At 42.1% G+C, this 24,472-nt stretch overlaps 3 protein-coding genes across 3 annotated transcripts in view; 1 reads left to right on the forward strand and 2 right to left on the reverse strand.

Annotated features, from left to right (window-relative positions):
• The window catches only part of LOC308307173 (palmitoyltransferase ZDHHC20-B-like), a 24,019-nt gene extending 12,346 nt beyond the window's left edge, over nucleotides 1–11,673 (reverse strand). The window contains exons 1-6 of the mRNA XM_080752344.1: nucleotides 11,551–11,673; nucleotides 6,803–6,829; nucleotides 5,095–5,189; nucleotides 2,638–2,758; nucleotides 1,342–1,411; nucleotides 160–192 (exon numbers count right to left, since the gene is read on the reverse strand). Coding sequence (XP_080608470.1) covers nucleotides 160–192; nucleotides 1,342–1,411; nucleotides 2,638–2,758; nucleotides 5,095–5,189; nucleotides 6,803–6,829; nucleotides 11,551–11,668 — 464 coding nt within the window. The 5' untranslated portion in view covers nucleotides 11,669–11,673. The remainder of the gene's footprint in view (nucleotides 1–159; nucleotides 193–1,341; nucleotides 1,412–2,637; nucleotides 2,759–5,094; nucleotides 5,190–6,802; nucleotides 6,830–11,550) is intronic.
• Nucleotides 11,674–12,215: 542 nt separating this feature from the next.
• Nucleotides 12,216–13,076, forward strand: LOC308306513 (arylamine N-acetyltransferase 2-like; the record flags this gene model as incomplete). Its single annotated transcript, XM_080751533.1, has 1 exon — nucleotides 12,216–13,076. The coding sequence occupies one exon, from the start codon at nucleotides 12,216–12,218 to the stop codon at nucleotides 13,074–13,076; it is 861 nt and encodes a 286-aa protein (XP_080607659.1).
• Nucleotides 13,077–13,162: 86 nt separating this feature from the next.
• LOC308306947 (E3 ubiquitin-protein ligase MARCHF6-like) overlaps nucleotides 13,163–24,472 on the reverse strand; it is a 42,956-nt gene continuing 31,646 nt past the window's right edge. The window contains exons 18-25 of the mRNA XM_080752003.1: nucleotides 24,220–24,445; nucleotides 21,283–21,352; nucleotides 19,493–19,674; nucleotides 18,967–19,101; nucleotides 17,788–17,877; nucleotides 16,541–16,673; nucleotides 15,975–16,110; nucleotides 13,163–13,968 (exon numbers count right to left, since the gene is read on the reverse strand). Coding sequence (XP_080608129.1) covers nucleotides 13,881–13,968; nucleotides 15,975–16,110; nucleotides 16,541–16,673; nucleotides 17,788–17,877; nucleotides 18,967–19,101; nucleotides 19,493–19,674; nucleotides 21,283–21,352; nucleotides 24,220–24,445 — 1,060 coding nt within the window. The 3' untranslated portion in view covers nucleotides 13,163–13,880. The remainder of the gene's footprint in view (nucleotides 13,969–15,974; nucleotides 16,111–16,540; nucleotides 16,674–17,787; nucleotides 17,878–18,966; nucleotides 19,102–19,492; nucleotides 19,675–21,282; nucleotides 21,353–24,219; nucleotides 24,446–24,472) is intronic.

Below are 24,472 nucleotides of genomic sequence, written 5' to 3' on the forward strand. Positions count from 1 at the left end.
CACACACACACACACACGCACACGCACACGCAGGAGAGTCAGCCAGGGCAACGGTTGCTTCAGTGTAGGAGATGGATGTTGCAACAGCGTGAAACCAACATGGCGGAAATGTAACATTGTAGCATTCAAACTATGTGATTCAATGTACATGCTACATACCAGGGACAATGATGGTCCATCTTCAGCACACACCTATCATACAGAGAGGAGGGAACAGAGGCCCCACGGAGGACCGTTTGAAATGAAAGAGAACATTATAGTGAGAAAGAGGGAAGAGATAGAACAAGCTGTTGTTTCAGTGGGTTCACTTGTTTTCAGTGGACTAATGACTAAATGCAACTAGGGCTGTCACAATTATTACATAATCGTCTAATCGTGATTATTTGACATTATCGCAATTATTTTGTCATAATCGTCATAATCGTGAATGTTGAAAAATCTCCGAAATAGTGGAAATAGCAGATCTACAAGCTCACAACGCGTCGCATCGCGACGCGTTGTGAGCTTGTAGATCGGCTATTTCCACTATCAAAGTTATTTTTTAAGTAGTAAGTTGTCGAATATGCCAGTAATTTCTTCGTGTATTTAGGTTTTGTGTCATATCTGCCATGTACAACTTCAAAGCCTAAAAGCCAAACAGATATGTAATTATCAACGACAAAAACACAATTAAATCGTTAATCGCCAATTATTTGAGTGACAATTAATCGTCATGTAAAATGTCATATCGTGACAGCCCTAAATGCAACAGTGTTCACCCCAGCTACAGACGGTCTCAACTTATGTTGCTAACAGTAGGACCACACAAACAACCCTCGGGACACATCTGGTCAGCGTTTGCAAGTTATTATCATCTTGCAGTTTGCATAATCTAATAATGCGTTTAGCCATAACCAACCACTTAAGCACGTCAGTGCATGATTGTTTACCCAAAACGGGTCGGACAGAAACAAGTCGATTTCTCCCAGTACATTTAGTGGCTATTTAATGTAACATTACAGGTAGCCAGCTAACAACTGACCTACATGGTCTAGTTGTAAATGCATATTGGCTCCTGAGCTGGCACACAAGGAGCTGGGAGGGTGGTTAGCTAACATCGAGTCAGAGCGCGGTGGTAACCAAAAAGTCTATTTATAGCCAACATGACCACAAGATTCCAGATTCTGAGCTGGTAGAAAATTGTGTAACAGTTCAGGGGTCACAATCGGTTTAATTTCCATCAGGTAAAAGAGACTGGTCTTGCGAGTTGGAACATTCACTGATATTGTGATTGTCTGTTTGAAACATTCTAAACGGAGGTTTGAAGGTAGAGCAATAGTATGACAGATGGTGTTTACTTACATATCACAGGCGGAGCAGTGGTGACAGCGGTCTGGTTTGATGACTTGACAGCGGTCACAGTAGCGGATCGCTGCACAAACAGTATTGGAGCCTGGTTAATATTATTGCTTCACAGACAACTCCAACACACAGCAGCTATTATAGTTAATTGCGACCGTAGGTCGTAGTTTACTATCAGAACCGTCACAGCTTGTCCGTATACGTCCGTCCGGACGGACGTGTACACTTTTTTACGGCCTATGGGTTTGCTGCTCTGACATCACTATGATGACAGGGGAACCACTCAAACAGAATGGGTTTGCCGCTCTGACATCACGCTCTGGCTTCACTGTGATGTCACACTAACAAAATCCCTTTTATGCCCATATATGGTGTTCCCTGATGTCATCATTATTAAGCCCATATCTAACAGGACTTCATATGGGAATGCCCATACATGGAGGCCACATTGGCCACATACCACACTAACGGAATACATACTGTATATGGCCAAGACAGATGACCAAGACAGCCCATATCTGTGGTTCTACAGACAGGGATCTCCATGTACAGTATGGGCATAAAAGGGTATGATGTCAGATGTCATAGACATCATAGGACTTTCACATAACAAATAACTGAGTAAGCATGTTTTGGCTCTCACAGCATATCTCCATATACAGTATATGGATCTCCATATATGGGTACCAGGGGTCTCCATATATGGGTAAATGGTCCGATATACTGTACATCACTGGCCAGATGGTCAAGACATGGCACGGTCGCTTGTCGCCCTGAGGCGTCCTACTAGTAAAAATGCATTAGAAATAAATGTGTGCACTGAAAGTAAAACAGAAACAAAAGTAACAAAAACAAAAAGGCAAAACTAACATCAATACAATTGTTTTTTTGTTTTAGATTACAGTAGATGCAACGCGTTGTGAACTTGTTGTGAGCTTGTAGATCGGCTATTTCCACTATCAATGTTCTTTTTTTTAAGTATAAAGTTGTCAAATGTGTCTGTCATTTCTTTGTATATTTAGGTTATGAGTCGTATCTGCCATGTGCAACTTCAAAGCCTGCAAGCCAAACAGAAATGAATTGTCAACTACAAGAACACAATTAAATCGTTAATCACAATTATTTGAGTGACAATTAATCGTCATGTAAAATGGCATAATTGTGACAGCCCTATACAACTATAACTGACACAGAGGCATTGAACAACTGATGAGATGCGACAGAAACGGTCTGATGCACAGAGAGAGACACCAGTGCACAAACACAGGCAAAGAAACAAACCGCTGCAGTACCAACCTCCAGCGCCTGTGCGGGTGTAGAGAGGCAGGTTGGCAGCAGCCCTCCACAGGATCTCCTGCTGTGTCTCTGGCCTCTCCTCCTTCTCATAGCGCTCCTTCTCTGGCTTCGGGAGGCAGAACTGGTGACATAAAAGACAGGCGGTTAAGGCCTAATTTATACTCTCGAGAACCGATCTTCAAGCTGCTAGGGCATTAACGGAAAGGTCGACAAGTCGACTCAGTCGACTTCATTACACGAGTCGACTCCCACCAGAGAAAGTCGAAAGTTGAAGTTGAAAAAAAAACAAAAAAAAAAAACGTTCTATTGTGAAAATAGCAGATCTACATGCTCACAGCGCCTCGCAAGAGTCGCGATGTGAGGCGTTGTGAGCATGTAGATGGTCTTTTTTCACAATTTCTGCTTCTATATATTTGACAATTTGGACAATGTTTAATTTGCCATTTTAGAGGTATTAAAAAGTCCTTAAATTGGCACTTTAGAAATGTGAAGATATATACACTTAAACTTTGTTGGTTTGTTTACAGTTGAGTGAGAAAACGTTGGTTTGTTTACAGTTGAGTGAGAAAACAATGTTTCACATTAAGTTAATCATCTGGGGAACCCCCCAAAATAATTGGGGGGTCGTGTGTGATGACGTCATCAAACGATAAAGTCGACTTCAACTCAACTTTTTACTGAGTCGAGTCGACTTGCAAAAATCACAAGTCGTTAATGCCCTACTTCAAGCTGGCAATGCCACATGTTGTGTTTGCAACGCGTAGCTTGAAGTTCAGTTCTTATGTGAATGTGAGGAGGAGTGAGGGCACATTGCACACTCACTGTTATGCAAAGCCATTTGGGTACTTGGCTCATGAATCGTGGCCACTCTAGCGTCAATGTGCATGCGTGTGATCCTGCCCCCACAAAAAATTGTGGAACGTTGAGGTGTCGCATGAAGCGACCAATGCACCCCCAACTATGCCCAACCTTAGTCCTAACCATAACCTCACAAGATCTATGCCTTAACCTAACCTCCCAGAGACTGAGCCTAAACCTAACCTCAAAACCATGGCCATCCGGGGTGGAACACCCTGAATAGAGGTACTCTCTCAGGAACTGGCACCGGGAGAGACGTCATTAATTAACAGAAACTCTGTACAGTTGCTGTGAGCCTGTGATGGCTTGGTACCAATAAAGAATGAAAGCTTTTTTTTTAATAACCCATTATGCAAACAGAAAGACAAATGTTTTGGCCATCTGGCCTTCATCAGTGTGTAGCAAATAACAGCATTTGTTACCCCCCGGCTCCACCGGGCACGTCGAGCGTCGCGTCAACGTTGGGAACGCTCCCGTTTTAATTAATGAAGGGTGCTCCACTGCCGACATCAACGTCAGCGTCGGACGCTCAAATTCGCCCCGGTTCAATTTTTTACGCAGTCCGACACCGGCACGACACCGTCATTTTGGTGGAGCCCTAGCCTTACCCTTTTAACTCATTTAATGCCCAGACATGAAAGGGTTAAATGTCCAGCGTGCCGGCCGCCTGCCCCGTCCGCGGCCCGTCTCTTATTTTGAAGGCCGGAAGTGTGGAATGTGGTGAGTGGAAATCAGCTACTACCTTTGATGGGTCAGAGAACAGCTGTAATGTGATGCCAGGAACACGCCTTCTGTGTTCTCACTCAGCCGACTCTATCCCCACACTGTCGGGAATCCCAGACTATAGAGTAACGAAGTTTGAAGTCATTGAAGAATCAACTGATCGTGAGAAAACGCTAATGTTACTGTTATCGAATTAGTTACATTTTCACCAGAAACAGACTGTATCAAATATTAGTGTCTGACTATCATAAACCATACAGCGCCACCTCTCCGACAATATCGCGGAGACCGTTTGCTTATTTTTGGACCACAATGCTCATATGAGACGATTTTAAGATGACTCAATGTTATATTCTCCATAGAGAAATTGCTTCCGCGAACCGGGGGATGAGTAAGTGACATCATGACTTTGTTACTCTATATTTCGGACTATACCATTTTGTTCGCCATTTTCTCATTGTCTTTGTGAATGTGAATAAATAAGTATATGGCTATGTGCTAAACACATTATAGCCCACCCTGCAGCCATTGTTGTCCTCATATACAGACAGGCTACGTCACCTCTCACCCAATCTGGCTAACCATCGTCAAAGAAAAGGGAACGCCCACTCGGTCTGTCGAGGTCCTTTTTCAGTAGCTATAGCTAGCTACAGACTCTGTCTCGAGAGAATGCCTCTCACCTAATGACTCGAGCTGATAAGGCTGCCCACAGTTGGATAAGCTTGGGCAGTGACGCACAAACACCTGGGTGTTGTGTTGACATGAAAATCTGAATACACCTCTATGGTACCTGCCTGAATACCTTTCATGGCTCTCGACTAGACTCTTCACATCGCTTATAGCAATAAGGCACATAAGACAGTCACATCACTGTACCTCTTTGGAAGGGTTTGCAGGCTTGGAGAAGATGGTCATCCAGTAGGACCATACAAACATGATGAAGGAGATATGGAAAAACACCAGGTACAAAACTAGGACGAAAGAAAATGGAGCAAGGCATTAGGTTTAGGAACAACACCACGAACAAGGTTCTACTTCATTTTGACAAAGGAGAAAACGTGAAGAAGCAGAATATTAAAACAGCTGTCAACACAAGTCTTGGAATAACTATAAGGATGATTATGATGACGACAGGTTACAACCAAAGATAAGACATCTCTAATTTATAGCAAACCTGACTTGAAATGCATAATGAAAGAGAGCTCAGGCTGAGCATGTATGGATCCATCTTGTCAGGTTTCATTACTTATGCAATATTGCTCTCGGCCCTATCCAAGACTGACCTCAGCACTATCAGAAGGTAGAGATGCAAGAGCAGTCAATCCACTAGCCCAATTTGCACTTTTGATGTTTGACTGTGGCAAACGCTTGTGGTTGTGGCCAATAACTGACTTCCAATATGATGTGAATAAACAAGGCTATGTGACCAGTGGCCAATCAGGAGGGAATATGGGAAATGGGACAGATCCATGTTGATGACATGACTTTAGAGATACTGTGTACCGCTTTGCGTGATTTTAGGGCAAAATCTGTAGGAGCAGTGTCAAAAAAATTGTTTTTCAAGAATCGGCCTGATGGTGGCGCTAGAAGAGGGCCATGTCAGAAATCAGGGGCGGAGGTTGTGATTTGCCAGGCAAGGAGTGTGTGTGCAAAGTTTGGCATGGATAGGGGCAACGGTGGCGGAGATAAGAGTAGGGGCAAAAGTGTGACGTTACGTTACGTTACGTGGCGGACAGCCAGTGGAGCTTTTCATTGTAACTGCGACCTGACGGTCACAATAAACATACCCAGCATTCGTCATTGTCCTTGGGCAGGCTGAATCAGTCATCTTGGGTGAGTGATGTGATCATACGTACGACTACGAATAAATTACGCTTATGAAATGTGTGGCCTACAAGGTAATGTGTCTGTCATTGTCTATGCATGGGCATTTTCTCTCAGCCAAGAGAGAGAGACAGAGACGGAGTGTGCATCGTTTTATCTGTGCCAATCTAACTCAAGGTCTGCCAGAGCAGCTCAAATGGACATGTCACTGAGCCAAGCAGCTCCATTACAATAAGAAGCAAATTGCCTCATTTCTAGCTCCTCTCGGAAACCTCTCCCTCCGCTATGCAGCTCCAGAGCTGCATAGCGGAGGGAGAGGTTCCCGAAAGGAGCTACCTAATTTCAGTATTCTAGTCCAGGGGTCTTCCAACGTTTTCAGGCCAAGGACCCCTTAGCTGAGAGAGAGATGAAGCAGGGAGATGCAGATTTTCGAGATAGATTCATAGACTTGTTTAACAGCACTGTCATCACCAGTCTATGTTGGTTACGTGTTTTTAGTAAACCTTTCCCTCTGCGAGGCGTTGAGAGCTTGTAGATCTGCTATTTTTGGCTAAAGTTCTCCTCAGAATGGGGATGCGAGGGTTCAAGTTGTTAATTTAAAAGAATGATCCTATCACAAAGATTTGGCGGCCCCCCCGCAGTAACTCTGAGGACCCCCTGTTGAAGACCCCTGTTCTAGTCCTCTCATCCCAGTAATACAAATCAAATCCAGTTAGGCTACATCTGTGTTGTGTTGTGTAGTAGTGTACTGTGTACTTACTCTGCTCTGCAAAACTGGGGATGGTGACTAGAAGAGAAGACAAGAAGGGGGAAAGCTACCCATTAAAAAGCAAATACATTCAAAGAACGCAGTTCTGAACAGTTAGGTCTACTCTACATTTACCACTTAAAGGGATATTCCACTTTCAACAGGGAGCCGTGGAAGGGCCTCTCTCCACATACACACCCATTGTAACTTCAAACTTCATTTTAACCATGATAAATTCATTAAAAACACACATTATTTTTTTCTGGTGACTCATTTTACCCTCCTAATACGTGAGCAGGCTGCGTTTTTTGGATAACTTTTTTCATTTCTTTTTAATAATTATTTGGGAAAATGGATAAAATGAAATACAAAAAAATCACACCCGTGTGAAGTGGAGCTGTGTGTGTGTGTGTGTGTGTGTGTGTGTGTGTGTGTGTGTGTGTGTGTGTGTGTGGATCATGTGTACCGATTTTTGTGACATTTGAAGAAAATATGTAGGAAAAGGAGCAAAAAGTGTGTTTTGGAGAAAATTCAAGATGGCGGAAAATTCCCTGGATTCAAGGAATCCAGGGAAAAAATATTTTTAATTTTCCGACCTACGGTTCAAGAGTTACAGGCCAAAACGTAAAGTGGGGTGTTATGGCGCCACCATGCGGCCAAATGACACAATTATTTTTTATTTAATCCTTGAAATCATTATGAACCTCCTCTCCAAGACTTGAAACTCTAGCCCCTATGGTTTGCGAGAGACAAATAATTGAATGTGAGTTTTTGCGATTCCCATTATAAGTCAATGGGGAAAATTAATTCACTAATAAATTAATATCAATTAAACTATTGAACCTTTCTCTTAGCAAGTTACTAGCCCACGATTCCCGAGTAAGCCGGTCGATTTGACATATGGCGCGAGTGTGTGGTGGCAAAACTGTGGGACTAGTAGCGTGCCGAAGTTTAGGAAGTTCAGGCTACATACAGACACACACACACACAGACAGACACACAGACAGACCCACACGGCCACGTATAGGGAGCCTGTGCTTCACACAGCTCCAAAAATAATTTTAAAAATAAATGAATAAAGTTATCGAAAAAACACGGCCTGCTCACATATTAGGAGGGTAGTATGAGTCACAAGAAAAACATAATGGGTGTTTTTAATGAATCTATCATGGTTAAAATGAAGTTTGAAGTTACAATGGGAGTGTGTGGGGAGAGGCCCTGGGCCTGGTAACATTTCAAATCAAATATCTAAATATTCAATCAAGCTAATTAAAAATTGTTCAGGGTATTCATTAGAGATGTTACCGATCAATCGGCAATGGATCGGATCGGGCCGATCAAAGCATGATCGGTGATAATCGGTGGTTTAGATCAAAAGGTAAATTCACCGATCCGATCCGATCGGTGCATCCGATCAACCAGCCGTTCAGTATGCCCACTTGAGGCCATTTGGGGGTATTGATTTCCACAGTGCTGAACTAGCAGTGTTGTTTTTGTTGACGAGACGATAACGACGTTTAAAATGAATGAAAAGCTGCAAAATATTGTAAGAGTAGTGGCCAATCATATAGGGGAACGTTCTTGGATGCAGCAACAGGCTATGTCATTGGCTGGAATGTCGGCATGAGAATACACGTGTTATTTGTTGTTGTCTGCTGGGTATTGGGAAATAAAAGCTAATCATCTGATTGAGGAAAGATGTCAATATATGTTCGTTTTTTGGAAAAGAAGAAACGTTTACAATCCACGAAAATAATGCAGGCTTACTTACTGTGGAACGCTCCTATTCCAGTTATGGTAAGCTGTCCTTTTAATAAATCATATTCCTTTATATTCCTTTGCTTTGAGAAGCAGTGTGATAAAAGTTCTTATTCCCGTTCCAAAGTACTCCATGTGGCTGCACGCGCTGCAGTGATGTTATTGTAATCGTTACGTTCCAATCCTTATGCAAGCTTGCCACTGGCCGTAACGTTGAAAGTGAAAGTGAAAGTAATGTTTTCTTTTGCGGTGAAACCATGTGGTGAAAAAAGTAGGCCTACTCGCATTTTATACTCGAGTAAAAGTATCAATACTGCAATCCCTTACGAGTTAAGTAAGTCCATTATTCAAAATGTACTCAAGTAAAAGCACAAACGTCCTGGCATCGAAATGTATAAAGTATCAAAAGTAAAAATACAAAATGTTTGAGCATAGCAGATCTAGAAGATCATGCACAGTACAGTACTTAAGTAGCCTACTAGGCCTAGTTACTTCACAGTGTAAAACATGTCATACGGTAATTATTTTTGCCTTGAGCATAATGAAAGCAAGGCAGCGAAATAAGGTACATCTTTCCTTGACAATAATGAGAGGCAACAGACAACAGCATTACTGAGATTTTTTCTGAATATAATGTTTTATATTCCTATAAATATTACATTTTGGAAATATAACTAAGCTGAACCATTGCATGATTGCCAATTTGCCTAGTTAGTAGTAATACTCCAATGCTTTTTAAATGTATTATTAAACAATATATATTCAGCTTGGTGTAAGTGATTTTCTTTGGTTCAAATAATTTATTATAAGAAAATAATATAACCTTTTTAACCTATAATGTTTTTTTTAACCAAAAACCACTTACCCTACTATATAAAATGTATACCGTAAATAAAAATTGCAATTAGATATTTTCTCAAAATCATTCAGCCGCCTTAAAGACACATTTTTCTTTTTGACTAAAACTATTGACTAAAACTGGACTAAAACCTTTTGAGTTCTCGTCGACTAAAACTAGACTAAAACTATCAGGGATATAAATGACTAAAATCTGACTAAAACTAAGAAGCATTTCGTCAAAAAGACTAAGACTAAGACTAAATCTAAAATGCCCGCCAAAAACAACACTGTGCTGAAGGAATAATTAGTTACTGCTATGATAATAAATACATAGTAATGCTGGTAAATAACTATAAGGCAAATATATAAATGAATTCATGAGTGAATGAAATTAAAGTTAAAACATTAACATTTAGAAAATATAAATAATATATAAATAATAACTTGATCGGATCGGTGATTGATCGGTATCGGGTGATCAAACATTTGTGATCGGTGCTCGGTGATCGGTTCCAAAAAACCTGATCGGACCATCCCTAGTATTCATAAAAGCTTGATTAGAAGATAAAATTACCAAAAGTTTTTTTGAAAGTGAAATATCCCTTTAAACCCTATACTTGGTTGACTGGACACAGTACTGGTGTACTAGTAACCTTTGTGTTTTAGCTCTACTCTACTGCATTAAATATCTTTGCTGAACATAGGAGATGTACAACCCAAAGTGTCTAAGCACTGAGACGGAGGAAGCTTGTAGATCTGCTATTTTCTGGAAATGTTCTCCCAGATTAGGGATGCTGCAGGTTCAAGTGTTAAGAAAAGCATTTCACTACACTACAGCAACTTGGCGAGGTGATGATTTTAGTCAAATTCGGCACCTTTAATGCGTTTTTTATTCAAAACCAGTGGTTCTAGACAAATACTGTAAATACGTCTCCAAGACAGCAATACCAAACCAAAGCGGGGGCAGACCTCCATTCAGAAACAACCCCACTTAGAAACATCCCCATTCAGAAATACCCCCACTAGGGTTAGGGTTAAGGTTAGGTTTAGGTGACACCTCCATTTAGAATAATGGAAGTCAATCTTCTGAATGGCAATGTTACCATTAATCATTTGATCAGTTATAGGCTAATCGGCCATTGGCCTACTACTATATGTCTATGTGAAACGTTAGTTAGTGTGATTATTCATGACAAGACAGTCAGCGACCCAATAAAAAATTAAATCACGGCAAAACTTTTCTTTCTTTGGGGGGGTAAAACCATACATATTTCTTAGTAAAACATTACAGCGATGCAAGACAACGTCGATCCCACTGCAATAGAAATAAGAAAACAGCTGTATGTGTGCATGTAAGCACCATTGTTGAGGTGCAGTCCCGTTCACTTCCTGTTGGACTGGACACAACAGCTGGGTGGACCGTCCGTCGCCCAGCGCTTGCTCGTTTTTTACCAACGGGTCTGAGGCCCTAAGCTAGATGCAGAATAGATATTCTGCATCTAGCTTTAAGACCCAAATTCAGAGTGAACATTTTTACTAAAATCTTTGCTCCTGGGGGTCCCTGACTGACTCCCTTCCTGGAAAACAATATTTTGAGATGGGGGTCCACGGCCAAATTCATATCATTTTGGGTGTCCTTGACATAAAGGTTTGAGAACCACTTGAGTTTTACTTTGAGAACATACATTTTTTTCAGAAGAATGTTAAGATTAGAATCGGCCTATATCAGTGGTTCTCAAACTGTCATGTCAAGGACCCCCAAAATGATATGTATTTGCCCGCACACAAAATATTTTGTTCCAGGGACCCCCAGAAGCAAAGATTTGAGTTGAAAATGTTCACCCTGAATTTGGGTCTTTCTTGCCTCATGCTAGATGCAGAATAGACACACGCAGCTCAGACCCGTTGGCAAACGAAAGGTCGCGGCACATACACTCCGTACGACGGCGCCGCTTGGACAAAAAAAAGAACAGATCTACAAGCTAACAACGCGTCCATAAAATAACAGATCTACAAGCGAGTTAGCTTGTAGATGAGCTCTTTTTCTGGCCGAGCGATGGAGTAGGCAGGCTACAAAAAAATTAAGCCTTTTAATTTCTCGAACGTGAAAGCGACCACCGCGCCGGCCGGTCCGCACGGCCGTAGAGCGGACCAGAACTTACATATACAGAGCTCCACGACGTACGCGTAGTAGGACCAGCAGACGACCAGGGCGATGAAGATGACAGGGATCCACGCCAAGCCCCGTTGACAGCATCTCAGTACGTGTGTGGGCGCCATCTTTCTGCCCCTCTCTGACTAGACGGACTGAGGAGGAAACATGGGAGTGTCCACGACGTGACGTCACTGAAGTCGGGGCAGTGGCAGTCAATAAAAAAAAAAAAAGAGGAAAAAATAAAAAGCCCAGCAACAACCTTTTATTACACTGTCTGTTACAGTGTTGTGACTATTTTAACAAACTTTGTTTTTTTGTTTTGTTTTATTTCATGGTTGATGTTGAGGTTTCAAGCTTGTTTTTCCACGGTAAGGATATGCAGAAGGATTTATGAAGTGAATGAGCTAGCTTGTGGAAAACAAAAAGGAGGGGGAAGAGCGAGAGACCTTAATTTCAAGACAGAGAAAAAGAAACCAATGTGAACGCTGTACACTCGTACAGTATAACTATAAGGCAGCCTACAGGAAGTACAGGATTCAGGAACTGTAATGTACAAAGTCCATCGCCCTTATGAGTCAGCCAGGCTCACAGGTAAACCAGTGCAAAACGGGGGGTTTGTCTGTAAATCAATAATAAGAAGTGTCTTATGATCTATGAAAAAGGGACAAAACAATGTCTGCTGCAGAGATGAACGTGGAGAAGTACTTGTTGCGCATCGGTTATGTTGCAGCACCTCCAATCGCGCCTACCCTGGATGTACTTCGTTGTGTGCACAGCTATCACCTGCGGTCGGTGCCCTTTGAGAACCTCACCATCCACAGTGGCGGACGCGCACGCCTGGACCTTCCCATTCTCTACGACAAAATCGTCAACAAGCGCATGGGCGGCTTCTGCTTCGAGAACAACGGCCTCTTCTCGTGGCTGCTGTCGGAGATGGGCTTCGAGGTCACTCTGCTCTCCGGTCAGGTGAGAAATGCGATCACCTGCCGCTACGGGCCACCTTTCGACCACTTTATCATAATGGTCAGCCTGGAGGGACAGCGCTGGTTGTGCGACGTCGGGTTCGGAGGGTCAGGTTTCCACTTCCCCTTGTCACTGGAGACCAGCGAACCGCAGAGGCAGCAGGGCCACGGATTGTATCGAGTCACACAGGACGAGGGGGCCATACACTTCCTACAATGGAAAGAGGACTCGCTCAGTGATTGGACTGATCTCTACAAGTTCACACTCGAACCTCGGTGTCGAGAGGACTTTGTCGAGATGTGCGACTATCACCAGAGCTCAGCCAGCTCCATCTTCTTCTGCAAGTCCCTCTGCTCCATGCTGACACCAGGGGGAAGGCTCACCTACATGGGTCATAGACTGATCACCACCACCTTCCCCACAGAGGGAGGTGGAAGTGGAACAAAAACAACCAGGGAACTTAAGGACGAGGAGATTCCTGCCATTCTAGAGGAGAAATTTGGAGTTGTGCTCCCCTCTCCGCTCATCCCAAAAGACGAAGAAATCACACCACCAGCAATCATGTATTGATCAATTTACCATACACATATACAGTACTTAGTAAATGTATACTTTTTTCACAGTCTCCACAATACAAAACAAAATGCAAGAAAAAGTTTAAAGTGTGAGTTTGATTTAATAAATTAATATACATACACTTTTAAGATGTACAATGGTCATTGCATTAATCCTTCCGTCTTCTTTTTTTTTTCTTTTTTCTTTTTAAAGACAACAAAGTCTGCGTTCAAAATATTTACACATGTACAATTCTCAGGCAACTGTTTACAAAGCAAGGCATGAACAACAATACAAACACATATTCTCAAACCTCTAACCCTGGAGCCTAGGGGCCGATTCATACTACAAACTACAATATGACGTCGTTCAGAGGTTCGGGGGGGCGGGGCGGGTACGGTCATTAATTCGGCTGTTCGGTGGGTGAGATTTTGTGACTCCCCGAACCGAACCGAAATAAATTCGGCTCTAAAAGTGGAGTATGAATCGGCCCGAAATCATAATCATGTTGTACGACTGCCGGCGACGCGGCCGTACGGTAAAGTATAAATCAGTCATTACTCTCCTGTCTTGCACCTTCAATCTGAACAGATTACTTGATTGGCGCACACATCTCATACAATCTGCCTGTCCCCCCCCGTCTTGCCACTGATTGGGCACAAAAGGACATTTACCAAACTGATTGACATGTATCAAATCCGCCAAGATCCACAGGAGATTGCGGAGGAATGCAGTCTTAGGACCGGTTTGAAACCCGCCGAGGGAAAGGAGAAGGGTGGGATTGGGTGCAAAATGTGTTGGCTTGTCACACACACAACACTACTCAGCCACAGGGTTGGAGGGCGGGACTGAGCCCACTCTTTTCTTTTCGCGTTCGTAATTGACCAGCCTCTGACCAACCAGGTACCTGCAGAGTGAGAGAGGGGAAATTAAGCAGTTGGTATTAGCTCTTTTGTTGTACAATGGAGCTATACTCAATGCTGTAATAACATTTCCGCTAAAAAAAGTTAAAGCTAGATTTTCTGAATTATTGCTATAAAGGGTTTCTTCAGTATCCATCAAGCACTTTAGCAACAGGAAATACTTTTTCAGGACAGGATACCAATTGTATCCGATCAGGAGAGATACGTTAAAATAAAAAGAGATACAAAGTTAATTTATCATCTTCAACTTCAAAGTGTTCAAGGTCAAAAATACATTTCTGTTTATCCGGCATCCTGTATGAGTTCTCTCTCCTGATTGGATAACATTGGCATCCACACCTGAATGTATAACAGTATCTATCAAATTACAGAACTATTTAAAAGCGCTTTAAAAAGGATAGACAATTCAACATTCAATAATAATTCAGAAATCGAATCAAATTCTTGTTTGAAACTTTCATTTACCCCCTGCTATGTACTCAACTGGCTTTTTAAGGGCATGGTCGCATATGCGCTTCATAGGAGTTGATTTGTGTTTAAATTCAAAAAGCCTCCCTTGGACACTAGGGATGTTAATCGACGCATTATTTGCGAATCGACGCGTCGTGGCCGAAAATCGACGCGTCGATCGACTTTTTTCACTTTTTTTCCCGCTAAGCAGCAGCTGAGAGGAGAGCAGCACAACGGCGCATTACTTTAAACAACACAACGTATGCTGCACCCATCAGAACTTGCATCAAAGCCCTAATAATAATGATAATACATAATTGCTCTTCCTTGTTAGCATGGAGTCTGTTCTCTAGAGACTAGAAGCGGAGTGACAATAAGTCCATGGAACGTGCGGGAGCGCTGACCGCTCGCTCTCATATATCCCCGGTGTGTCGCATTAACGTTAACGACGAGTAGTGTGGTTTGTGATCATCGCACACAACGGTGACGCTGCCATTAATAAGCGAGCTTTCGTGTCAAGCATGCATGCAGAGGCAGGAGGTAAACAAAACGCATCCAGTCCATAGAGTCGCACTGCTATGACGCGCGCATTATCCCGGTCCAGCAGTGTTTCTCAACCAGTAGTCCGCGGACCTGACTAGCGATTTTCGATTTTTCTTCACATCCCTATTGGACACAGGTCTTGAAAAACTTGCACTAGTGCTGGAACATTGTTTCCAATGTTATTGTGATGTCAATATCAAATAAAACAAAACTAAACAATAACATAAGTAGTCACTTCCATTCTATGAGAGCAAAGGGGTGGACCATCCAGTTGCTGTGTGGTGACAGCTTAGAAGCGTGTCTGTCAAGTCCAATGCGAATGAAAATTGGAGCTTACTCCCCTTAACTCTGATAGTATACAAATGTGTATGCTGTTAGAGTTATAGACTTGTATGGGTCAATTCAGACTAGAGTTCTCAACGGGCCTAAAAAAATAAGGCCCGGCCCTAACTGGGCCCTAACTGGGCCGGCCCAAGGCCCTACCCGGCCCGACTTTAACACAGAGTAATAGTAATAAAATAGTTAAAAATAAATGTTATTTTTTCATTGAGCCCAAGGCCCTACCCGGCCTGACTAATTAGCATACATTTTAGGCCCTACCCTATCCTAATGTCGGGTCGGGTTCGGGCAGAATTTGAGAACTCTAATTCAGACACAAAGGAACCCACAAATTCCCTGGAATCCACTTTGACAACCACTGTGATAGAGCATCAAACAATAGGGAAGAAGTGTCACGGCTTGATCGCACTTGGCATCCATTTTTCTTTTTACTTACACTGTAAGTATAAAATTAACTACAACATGAAACGGCCGAATATCTCTGCTTGCGACGACTCATACAAAGTGCATGCACTGACCGTGCCCTTACCGTACCAAGAGTACGAGTTAGGACATAACATATCTAAACGATTCCCAACCCCCTACACCCAGCTCCAGGCATTGAAACCTGCCCATCTGGCTTTCTAAAGCAGTCAGCAATCTGCAAATGGATCCGTACTTGTCATTCTTGATGTGTTCATAGAGGCGTTTGAACTGTCGAATCTGGAAGGACAGAATACCGACGAGAGAGACGACCATCAACAGGAAGGGGTAGATTCTCCTCTGCATCAAAATCTCCATCTCTGGGGTCACACCTGTGAAAGACAGGCATGCATTTCACTTAGTTATTTATACATTCAGTGTTTCACTGTGTGTCCTCATTTCTTGATACTAATGAAGGAACGGTCTATAAGTAATGCCATGTTCAACACACAAACACCTGGTAGAAAGCTGTTACAACAATATAGAAGATAATCTGAAAATGTGTAATCTGCAGAATCCCCTTGGGCAGGGGGCAGGGATAATGGGTTTATGGTTCAGGTAACACTACCAATAGGTGTCCTACCTGAAACCTGGGTCTACATTTCACACTAGTTATTGTACGTATATTGTGTTAACTCAATACTCTACAATACAGATGTATTAATGCAGCTTATGTCATTTAATAAAGAACCATGGCATTGTTTTTTCACACTCCCTTTCTAAGACTATAATTACTTCATACGTTGGCGCACACACACTCACCCACAGCAGGTACCACGCCTACAGAGAGGACGTAGGGCACACACAAGGACACCAGCAGGACTGAGATGACGGGAGCTGCCAGTTTACGGATGATGAAATGGAGATCAATATTCCGGATGCCGTTGGCGTAAACCTGAGGAAGACAGCTTTCACTTTAAACACTGGAAGGAAAAAACCTTGTTGGAAATATTTGTCAGTGGCAAGACACTCTTGATCCCCTCTTACAGAAGATTGCTACTTGACTAATCGGGCAATTTCTAATTCATAAACATGTGGAAGTGGAGGAGAAGCAGGAGGACGGGACAGTTACAGCATCATAATGGACTCCAGGAAGAATAGTCTCCACTATGTTGTAGACTAATGGGGATTCTTAACACTTTGGCTGCCTTAAGACATAACTCTGGCTGGCAATGCATATATGTTTACCAGTTAAATAATAATAAATAAGGCTTTTTTAGCGCCAGGTAAACACAATGCACGCGCACCGTTAAGTTGAATGCAGCCAATGATGGCATTTGATGTGTTAATAATCGATACACATGCAATGTAGTCTACTTGCCAGCCCATAGAGCCCCATTGTGAACCCGGACATATTGAGTACACCAAGGTTTTATGTTAGAAATGTTGAGTATGGGTCCCCAGCATGTAGAAACTGCCGGATGCTAACTTGCATATGTTGAGCAATTTTCATAATTTGCATAATTCGATTTATTTAGCATAATCCCCCATAATAATGGATAATATGTCAAAAACTGATTGGCCGATTTGAACAATATTAGAGTGGTTTTGGGGGTTATTGAGGATGCTGAATCCATTTTCTAAATTCAAAATGGCCGTTTTAAACTGGAAATGGCCTTATACCAACTTAAAGTGGGGTGATTTTGATACTTTTTTGTTGATTTTCCAGTTGGTATATGGCCATTTCCGGTTTAAAACGGCCATTTTGAATTTAGAAAATGTCAGAAATGGATTCAGCATCCTCAATAACCCCCAAAACCACTCCAGTATTGTTCAAATCGGCCAATCAGTTTTTGACATATTATCCATTATTATGGGGGATTATGCTAAATAAATCGAATTATGCGAATTATGAAAATTGCTCAACATATGCAAGTTAGCATCCGGCAGTTTCTACATGCTGGGGACCCATACTCAACATTTCTAACATAAAACCTTGGTGTACTCAATATGCCAGGGTTCAGATTCTGGCAAGTGGACTAATGTGGAAACATTAACCTCAAATTCACCTGTTCAATGACAGTCTTCAGCCACCACTGGGGGCCCATGAGGGTAATGGCAGCAATGATCTTGGCATGGAGAACTCCAAGAGCCCAGTCCTTGAGAAAAGGAGAGACAGCGGGTGTGTGAGAGAGAGAGTATTAGATTTACAAGGAAGCCATTGAATTGTATGAGGATCATCTTACAGAAACCTGAAACTTTCTTATGCAATCTCATTGCAAAAAGTTGAGTCATCATTGCGTTTTAATGCATTTTAAAGCATAGTGATTTGATATAAATGTATATAAAATACTCTATATATACTCTATATCAGTGTTTCTCAACCTTTTTTCTGCATGGGCACACTTTTCATGTCCCAAGAATCCATGGGCACACCAACATAATACGGGGGTGTAAATATTGTCACTGTCGGGAAGAAACCTTGTATTTGTACGTTTCTTTGCAAAGCTGCTTCATCATACAAGGCTGTCGCACAACAGTAGTGAAAACAGCCGATCTACAAGCACACAACGCCTCACACCGCGAGGCGTTGTTTGCTTGTAGATCGGCTGTTTTCGCTAGTTTAAATCATTTTTTTTAAACTGTCTTTCAAGCAGTTTCAAGGGGCACACTTGACTCTTCTCAGGGCCACACCAAAGGTCCCCAGGCACAGTGGTTGAGAAACACTGCTCTATATATCGATTCAATTGAAATGTCCATAACTTTTTTACTGTGCAATGATGTTTAGTCGGGATTGACTAAATTAATCGAGTATGTTCGGTAACTTTTGATCTATGTTTATGTACGATATATGTCCGAAACAGTCGATAGATAATGAAATGTATTGACAACAGTGTGGTCCTTTAAAGAGTTACGGTAAATGTGATGGGTAAAGACGAACAAGAGTTCCCACAAGGCAAGTCAAGAACAATGTATTCACAATGTCCTTGCATGCTGCTCTATAACGCATGTGATTGTTCATAAGACACTCAAGCATAGTATAAAAGGATCTACACATTGACTATACAACAAGGGTTGTTGGAAGTGAAATGAATGTTGTGATGACCTGTCTAGGAATGGAAAAAGAGCCATCGCACTGTTGCACACGCAAGTACACAGTACACACACACACGCACGCACGCACGCACGCACGCACGCACGCACGCACGCACACACAAACACACACACACACACGCATACAATCATACCTGCCATGGGTAGAAGAGGGGTGTCTGGTCCAGTGGCACCCTTAGAGGAGCCACGATGACCAGTTCAAACAGCAGACCCAGCAGCAGTGGGATGACTCCAGCTACCAGCAGAGCAACTACCACGGTCTTTAGGATCTACACACACACACGCACGCACGCACGCACACGCACACACACACACACACACACACACACACACACACACACAAGTTACACAACATTGTTTGTCGCAAAAGCCCTACAGTAAGTGTGAAACACAAAACCACATCTCAATTTCTCAACCGCATGACAGAACAGGAATTACTTTCATGTTAGTTAGTGATGCAAGAGAACTGATAAAGCAAGGTAAGAAGACGTTGAAACTGTTCCTTTTTCTAATCAGGCTGGTAATATTGTCTACGTTAAAAGGGATACAATCACGATGAACATTATCTCTATTTACTCGTTATGAGGCTAATGATCCATTAGCAGCCATAAAACCGAGCAATCAGTGAGCAAAGATCACATTTCCTGTCCTGGCACCTACCATGAATGTCCACTCCTGGACTTTCAGCATGATGATGGTGCGTCCCTGGGGCATCCAGGCCAACAGCACGGTGATACCGCGGATGGAGAGCCAGCAGGCATACAGGCCACATGCTGCCGTGTACAGCTCATGGATTTTGGAGCTCCCCGTCCAAAAGGACATCAGCCACCGCCCGGTGAACACTGTGACACACCAGAGGAACGCATATATGTTCACAAACTCTGCACACTTCATAATTCATTATTACTCAACAAGCTAATGATAATATTCCTCAGCTACTTCAAAAACATCAGTGACTTTTTGATTAAATACCATACTGTACAGTTGATCTTAGGCTATAACAAGAACATTCTTAAAGGCCCATTCCCACTGGGCCAGATAACAGATAAATAAAATCTCTTTCTCCAGATATTTTTCCATTCAAAGTGGATGGTAGATACAGATAAAAATATATATTTGCCACAGATAAAAGTATCTGTGGCAAATGTCTGTGGCAGATATTTTTTTTTATCTGTATCTACCATCCACCTTGAATGGAAAAATATCTGAAGAAAGAGATTTTTTTATGGCCCAGTGGGAATGGGCCTTAAGGCTTGTGTAAGACTGTGCCGCTCACTGAAAATCAGTTTGTTCACTTGAAAATCAGTTAAGAGCGACTAGTATAAGTTAGACTTAACTCCCAAGAGACACATTGTGACACATTGTATACAGCACAGCAGTGGTGGAAAAAGTACTCACATATTTTACTTAAGTAAAAGTATCAATACTGCAATGTAGAAATACTCTGTTACAAGTTATATGAGATACTTAGTGTGGTTCCTGTGGAAATAAGCCTCGGCTTTCTAGGATCTCCTTTTAGTTGACCTTGTACCAGTGATTTGTACTGTCATGAAACTGTACTTTTTTCTATTGCAAACTTCTAATAAATTCTTCAATCAATCAATCAAAAGGGTGCCCTCACACCAAAATACCTAGAGTGGAATCCGCCAATGCATTTCAATGAGAATGGAGCGTTTTTTTGCAGAAATCCTCTACTGGCAAAAAAACGCTCCATTCTCATTGAAATGCATTGGCGGATTCCACAGAATTTTGGTGTGAGGGCACCCTAAGTCTGGAATTCAAAATTTACTGGAGTAAAAGTACATAAGTATTGGCATCAAAATGTACTCAAAGTACCAAAAGTAAAAGTACTCATTATGCAGAATGTCCCATTTCAAGCTTTCAAATGTATAAAAAACCTTTGCAATTGCAGATCTACAAGCTCACAATAGATCGTATATTTTCAAATGGCCAAAATGTATATAGGGCTGAAGTGATTAATGTATGTTTTGTAATAATACTCAAAATCTACAAAGTAACTAATAACTAAAGTTTTCAAATAATTGTAGTGGAGTAAAATACAATATTTGCCTCTGAGATGTAGTGGAGTAGAAGTAAAATTATTGGAAATTGGAAATACTCAAGTATAGTGCAAATACCACAAAATTGTACTCAAGTACAGTACTTGAGTAAACATACTTTACACCACTGCAGAACAGTAGTACATACTGTACATACATTATACTGTATATAGACTAGAGACACAGCCACTGAAGAAGTCAGCAGAACCATAACATTTGGCTGTTTTGGATATATCATCTTGTGTCAAATAAATACTGAAATAACTTTCAGTGTGGTTCGGTGTTCATGGAGACATATACATAACTCTTTACATTCACCCTTCAATCATGGTTTGGGTGTGGCGTGTGGGGCTACAAAGAGGAATAGCAGTCTGTTGGTTGTTGTCTTACCTGGCAGGGTCAAACACACCAAGCTCGACACCAGCAGGGTGATACACATGAATGCTATCAGCAAGACAATCTGCAGACAGAGAAGACACAGTTGTATTTAGTCAAAGGGAACAGTGTTCGAACTGATTACATGTTTTTTTTTGGTTGACAACCTTGCTATTTGTGTCTGACCGTGAGCGATTAACCCATTTAGGCCTAGAATTAGAAGGATTCAAAAGACACTTATAGAATCGGGTCAAAATTCTAATGTTCACGACTTTTCAAAAATAGCAGATCTACGAGCTCGCAGCGCGGCACTCGGTGCCGCGCAGTGAGCTTGTATATCTGCTATTTTTCAATAGTTAAAGCATAGAATAATGATACACAAAATGTGTACCCGTTCTAAATGGGTTAAGAGTGAGTATGTTATCACAGTCTAGAGGTAACACAAGCCGATCTGTACTAGATTATGGCGTAAAGGTGAGATCTAGCATGCATGTTTGTGATATAACTTCTAGATAGTAGGACTACAAACTGTGAAAAAACCTTAAAGGGAGAGATCAACATCAGGAGTCAGGAGCACGGGTGTAGCGTCGTGGGGAGAACAGTATTAGCGGAGTTGTCAGTGATGTTGATAGTGTGAGTGCAACCATTGAAGTTTGAGGGAGTAGAACAACTTTGCCAGGAATGGCTGGTGGTGGAGTTATAGGGATGAAGTTGTAGGTGGTAGTTAGGGCGTAGGCACATTTCTAAATTTAACTGCAGTGCACACCACTAACTTTAGGTGGTCCTAAAATGCTTTCCAGAGAAGAATTGTTGTGCCTCTACACGTCTGTCTTTAGTAAATGTGAATGTCAATGATAATATACTGTCAGGTGTAAACAAATATCCGGGGGTAATCGTTAATGACAGAACACTACAAGAGTGATACTAACTGATTTGAGCTTTACTCCAAATAATGGTAGTCTAATCTTATTCAAAGCTGATGAAAACATTCGGCAAGTATTGGCCTTTGATCGACCTTTATATAGTGGCGAGGCTGGTGTCAAGTGCGTCCTTGACCGCAGCTCAGCACATCGTTGGTTAATAGCAATGACATCATTCATATACTCCTTCTAAGGAAATTCCCGTATGAGGAGTTTCTTTAGAACAAGGGTCTTCAACCGGGGGTCCGGGACCCCTAAGGGGTCCTCAGAGTTACTACAGGGGGGGCCTCCAAATCTTTGAGTGATAGAACTTTTTTTGTTCTCCTTTTTTATATTAATAACCACTTGAACCCTAGTGTCCATATTCTGAGAACTTCAGCCAAAAATAGCAGATCTACAGGCTCACAACGCCTCGCAGTTGTAAATCGGCCATGCTTTGGTGTAGAGGGGAAAAAGAGCAGACTAAGTACAGAGTGAAAGGTCAAGTTTATTATGTATTGACGGTTCAAGTGGTTAAATATCTGAAAACACAAATTGACATGAATCCAAAATACACTGATGATTTGCTGTCAAACAATGAAACAATGGAATCTATGAAAAGGTTGTGGGGGTAGACCCCCAGACCCCTGCTTTAGAACAACTATTAACACTGCTTCCCATGGCCATGCCACCTCAGACCTCATGCATGGCAGGGCTGATTTAAAATGGAGGGGATCATCTATCTGCATGACAGGCGCGTCAAATACAAAGTTGGCATTCACAAGAAAACCTCATGTTTCTCATTTGGATTTTCAACGTCTTCTTGCAGAGTAACTGTGACCGCAGAGCCTGAGGAACCGATTCAAAACTAGCCCTGTAATTAACTCATTTCCTGCGATCCCCGTCGAAACCAGAGATTTCCCGCTGTACCACTCTGCGATGCTCGAGGAGCCCGAACAGATAGTGCACGATGCGTGCGCGTGCCCACATTAAAAGGTAAGGACAATTTGGCAGCTGCTTACTACAGCTATGTTTAAAATGGCAGCAAAATTGTTAACAATCTTTGGACAAAAAAAAAAAAAAAAAAAAAACGAAAGAAAATCATACATGATTTTGTCGCTGTGGAAATATGTCCAAGACGGTTACTTTTCAGGATACAAATTCAAGAAAATAAAACACGAATGCTTTTGTGTGGCGCTGTAATATGATTAGTAAGTAGGCCAGGGTATTAAGTTACACACAAAAAAGAAAAGATTAAAAAGTTACACATTCCTAAATCTTGAAACGTGTCTTCCACAGGAAGTTATCATGTGACTAGGGCTGTGTCACGATAATTAATTGTCATACAAATAATTGTCGTGAACAATTTAATTGATTTTCTTTTGTATTCAACATTGGAACATGTGGAACATGTGGGAACGTCGAGCTGGCAGACCTAGGAACGGCAGACGAGCTGACATTACACGAAAGAAGAAGATGTGTTTGGCTTTTAGGCTTCGTAAACAAAGACTGCACACAGGGCAGATAGATACTGTATGACAAATAACTACAATATGTAAAGAAAGGAGATTGCACTTCCAAACAAAACAAAAAAATATAGTGAGAATAGATCTCAGATGTAGATCTGCTATTGTCATTAGCATAAGCAGATAATTGCAATTAGGCGATTATGTAATACAGTAATTGTGACAGGCCTGCGGTACATGTGACGGTCAGTGTTGTAATGGTCGTGTCACGTGGGTCCACGTCTTTCGGAGCAGGAGCACACGCACGCACATGCATCGAGTTTAAAACAACCCTTAATATCACACCTCAACAACTTTTACAGAAGCTGTAGTGTCAACACCAGCGGCATTAACATAGCCTGGATGCTTATCAATGGTCTGCTGTGTAGGTGTTAAGCGATAGCATCCTTGGATAACATACATTAAATCAGTGGTTCTCAACCTGTGGGTCCAAATATGATTATTTTGGGGGTCGCGGCCTGATAAGGTTGAGAACCACTGCATTAAATCACCAATATAACACTGGTGACGGTTATTTGCCAACTCACCCTGAAGGGGAAGCGAAGGGGCCGGTGGTAGGGTTGAAAGCCTACGGGCCCCCCCTGCTGCAGGATGGCCTGGTGAGCGGCGTGGAGCCCCTCCCCTACAGCAGGAGCGGGGGGGATGTTGTTGTTGTTATGGTGACCTGCGGGGGGGTTGTTGTTGTTGTTGTTGTTGCCGGGCTGGTTGGCGTCGTTGTCCTCCTGCTCCCCCAGCAGGTAAGAGTGGAGGTCTCTGCACATGTTATGTAATAGATAGACA

The sequence above is a fragment of the Nannobrachium achirus genome (assembly GCF_963921795.1).
Source record: "Nannobrachium achirus genome assembly, chromosome: 21".
Taxonomy (NCBI): domain Eukaryota; kingdom Metazoa; phylum Chordata; class Actinopteri; order Myctophiformes; family Myctophidae; genus Nannobrachium; species Nannobrachium achirus.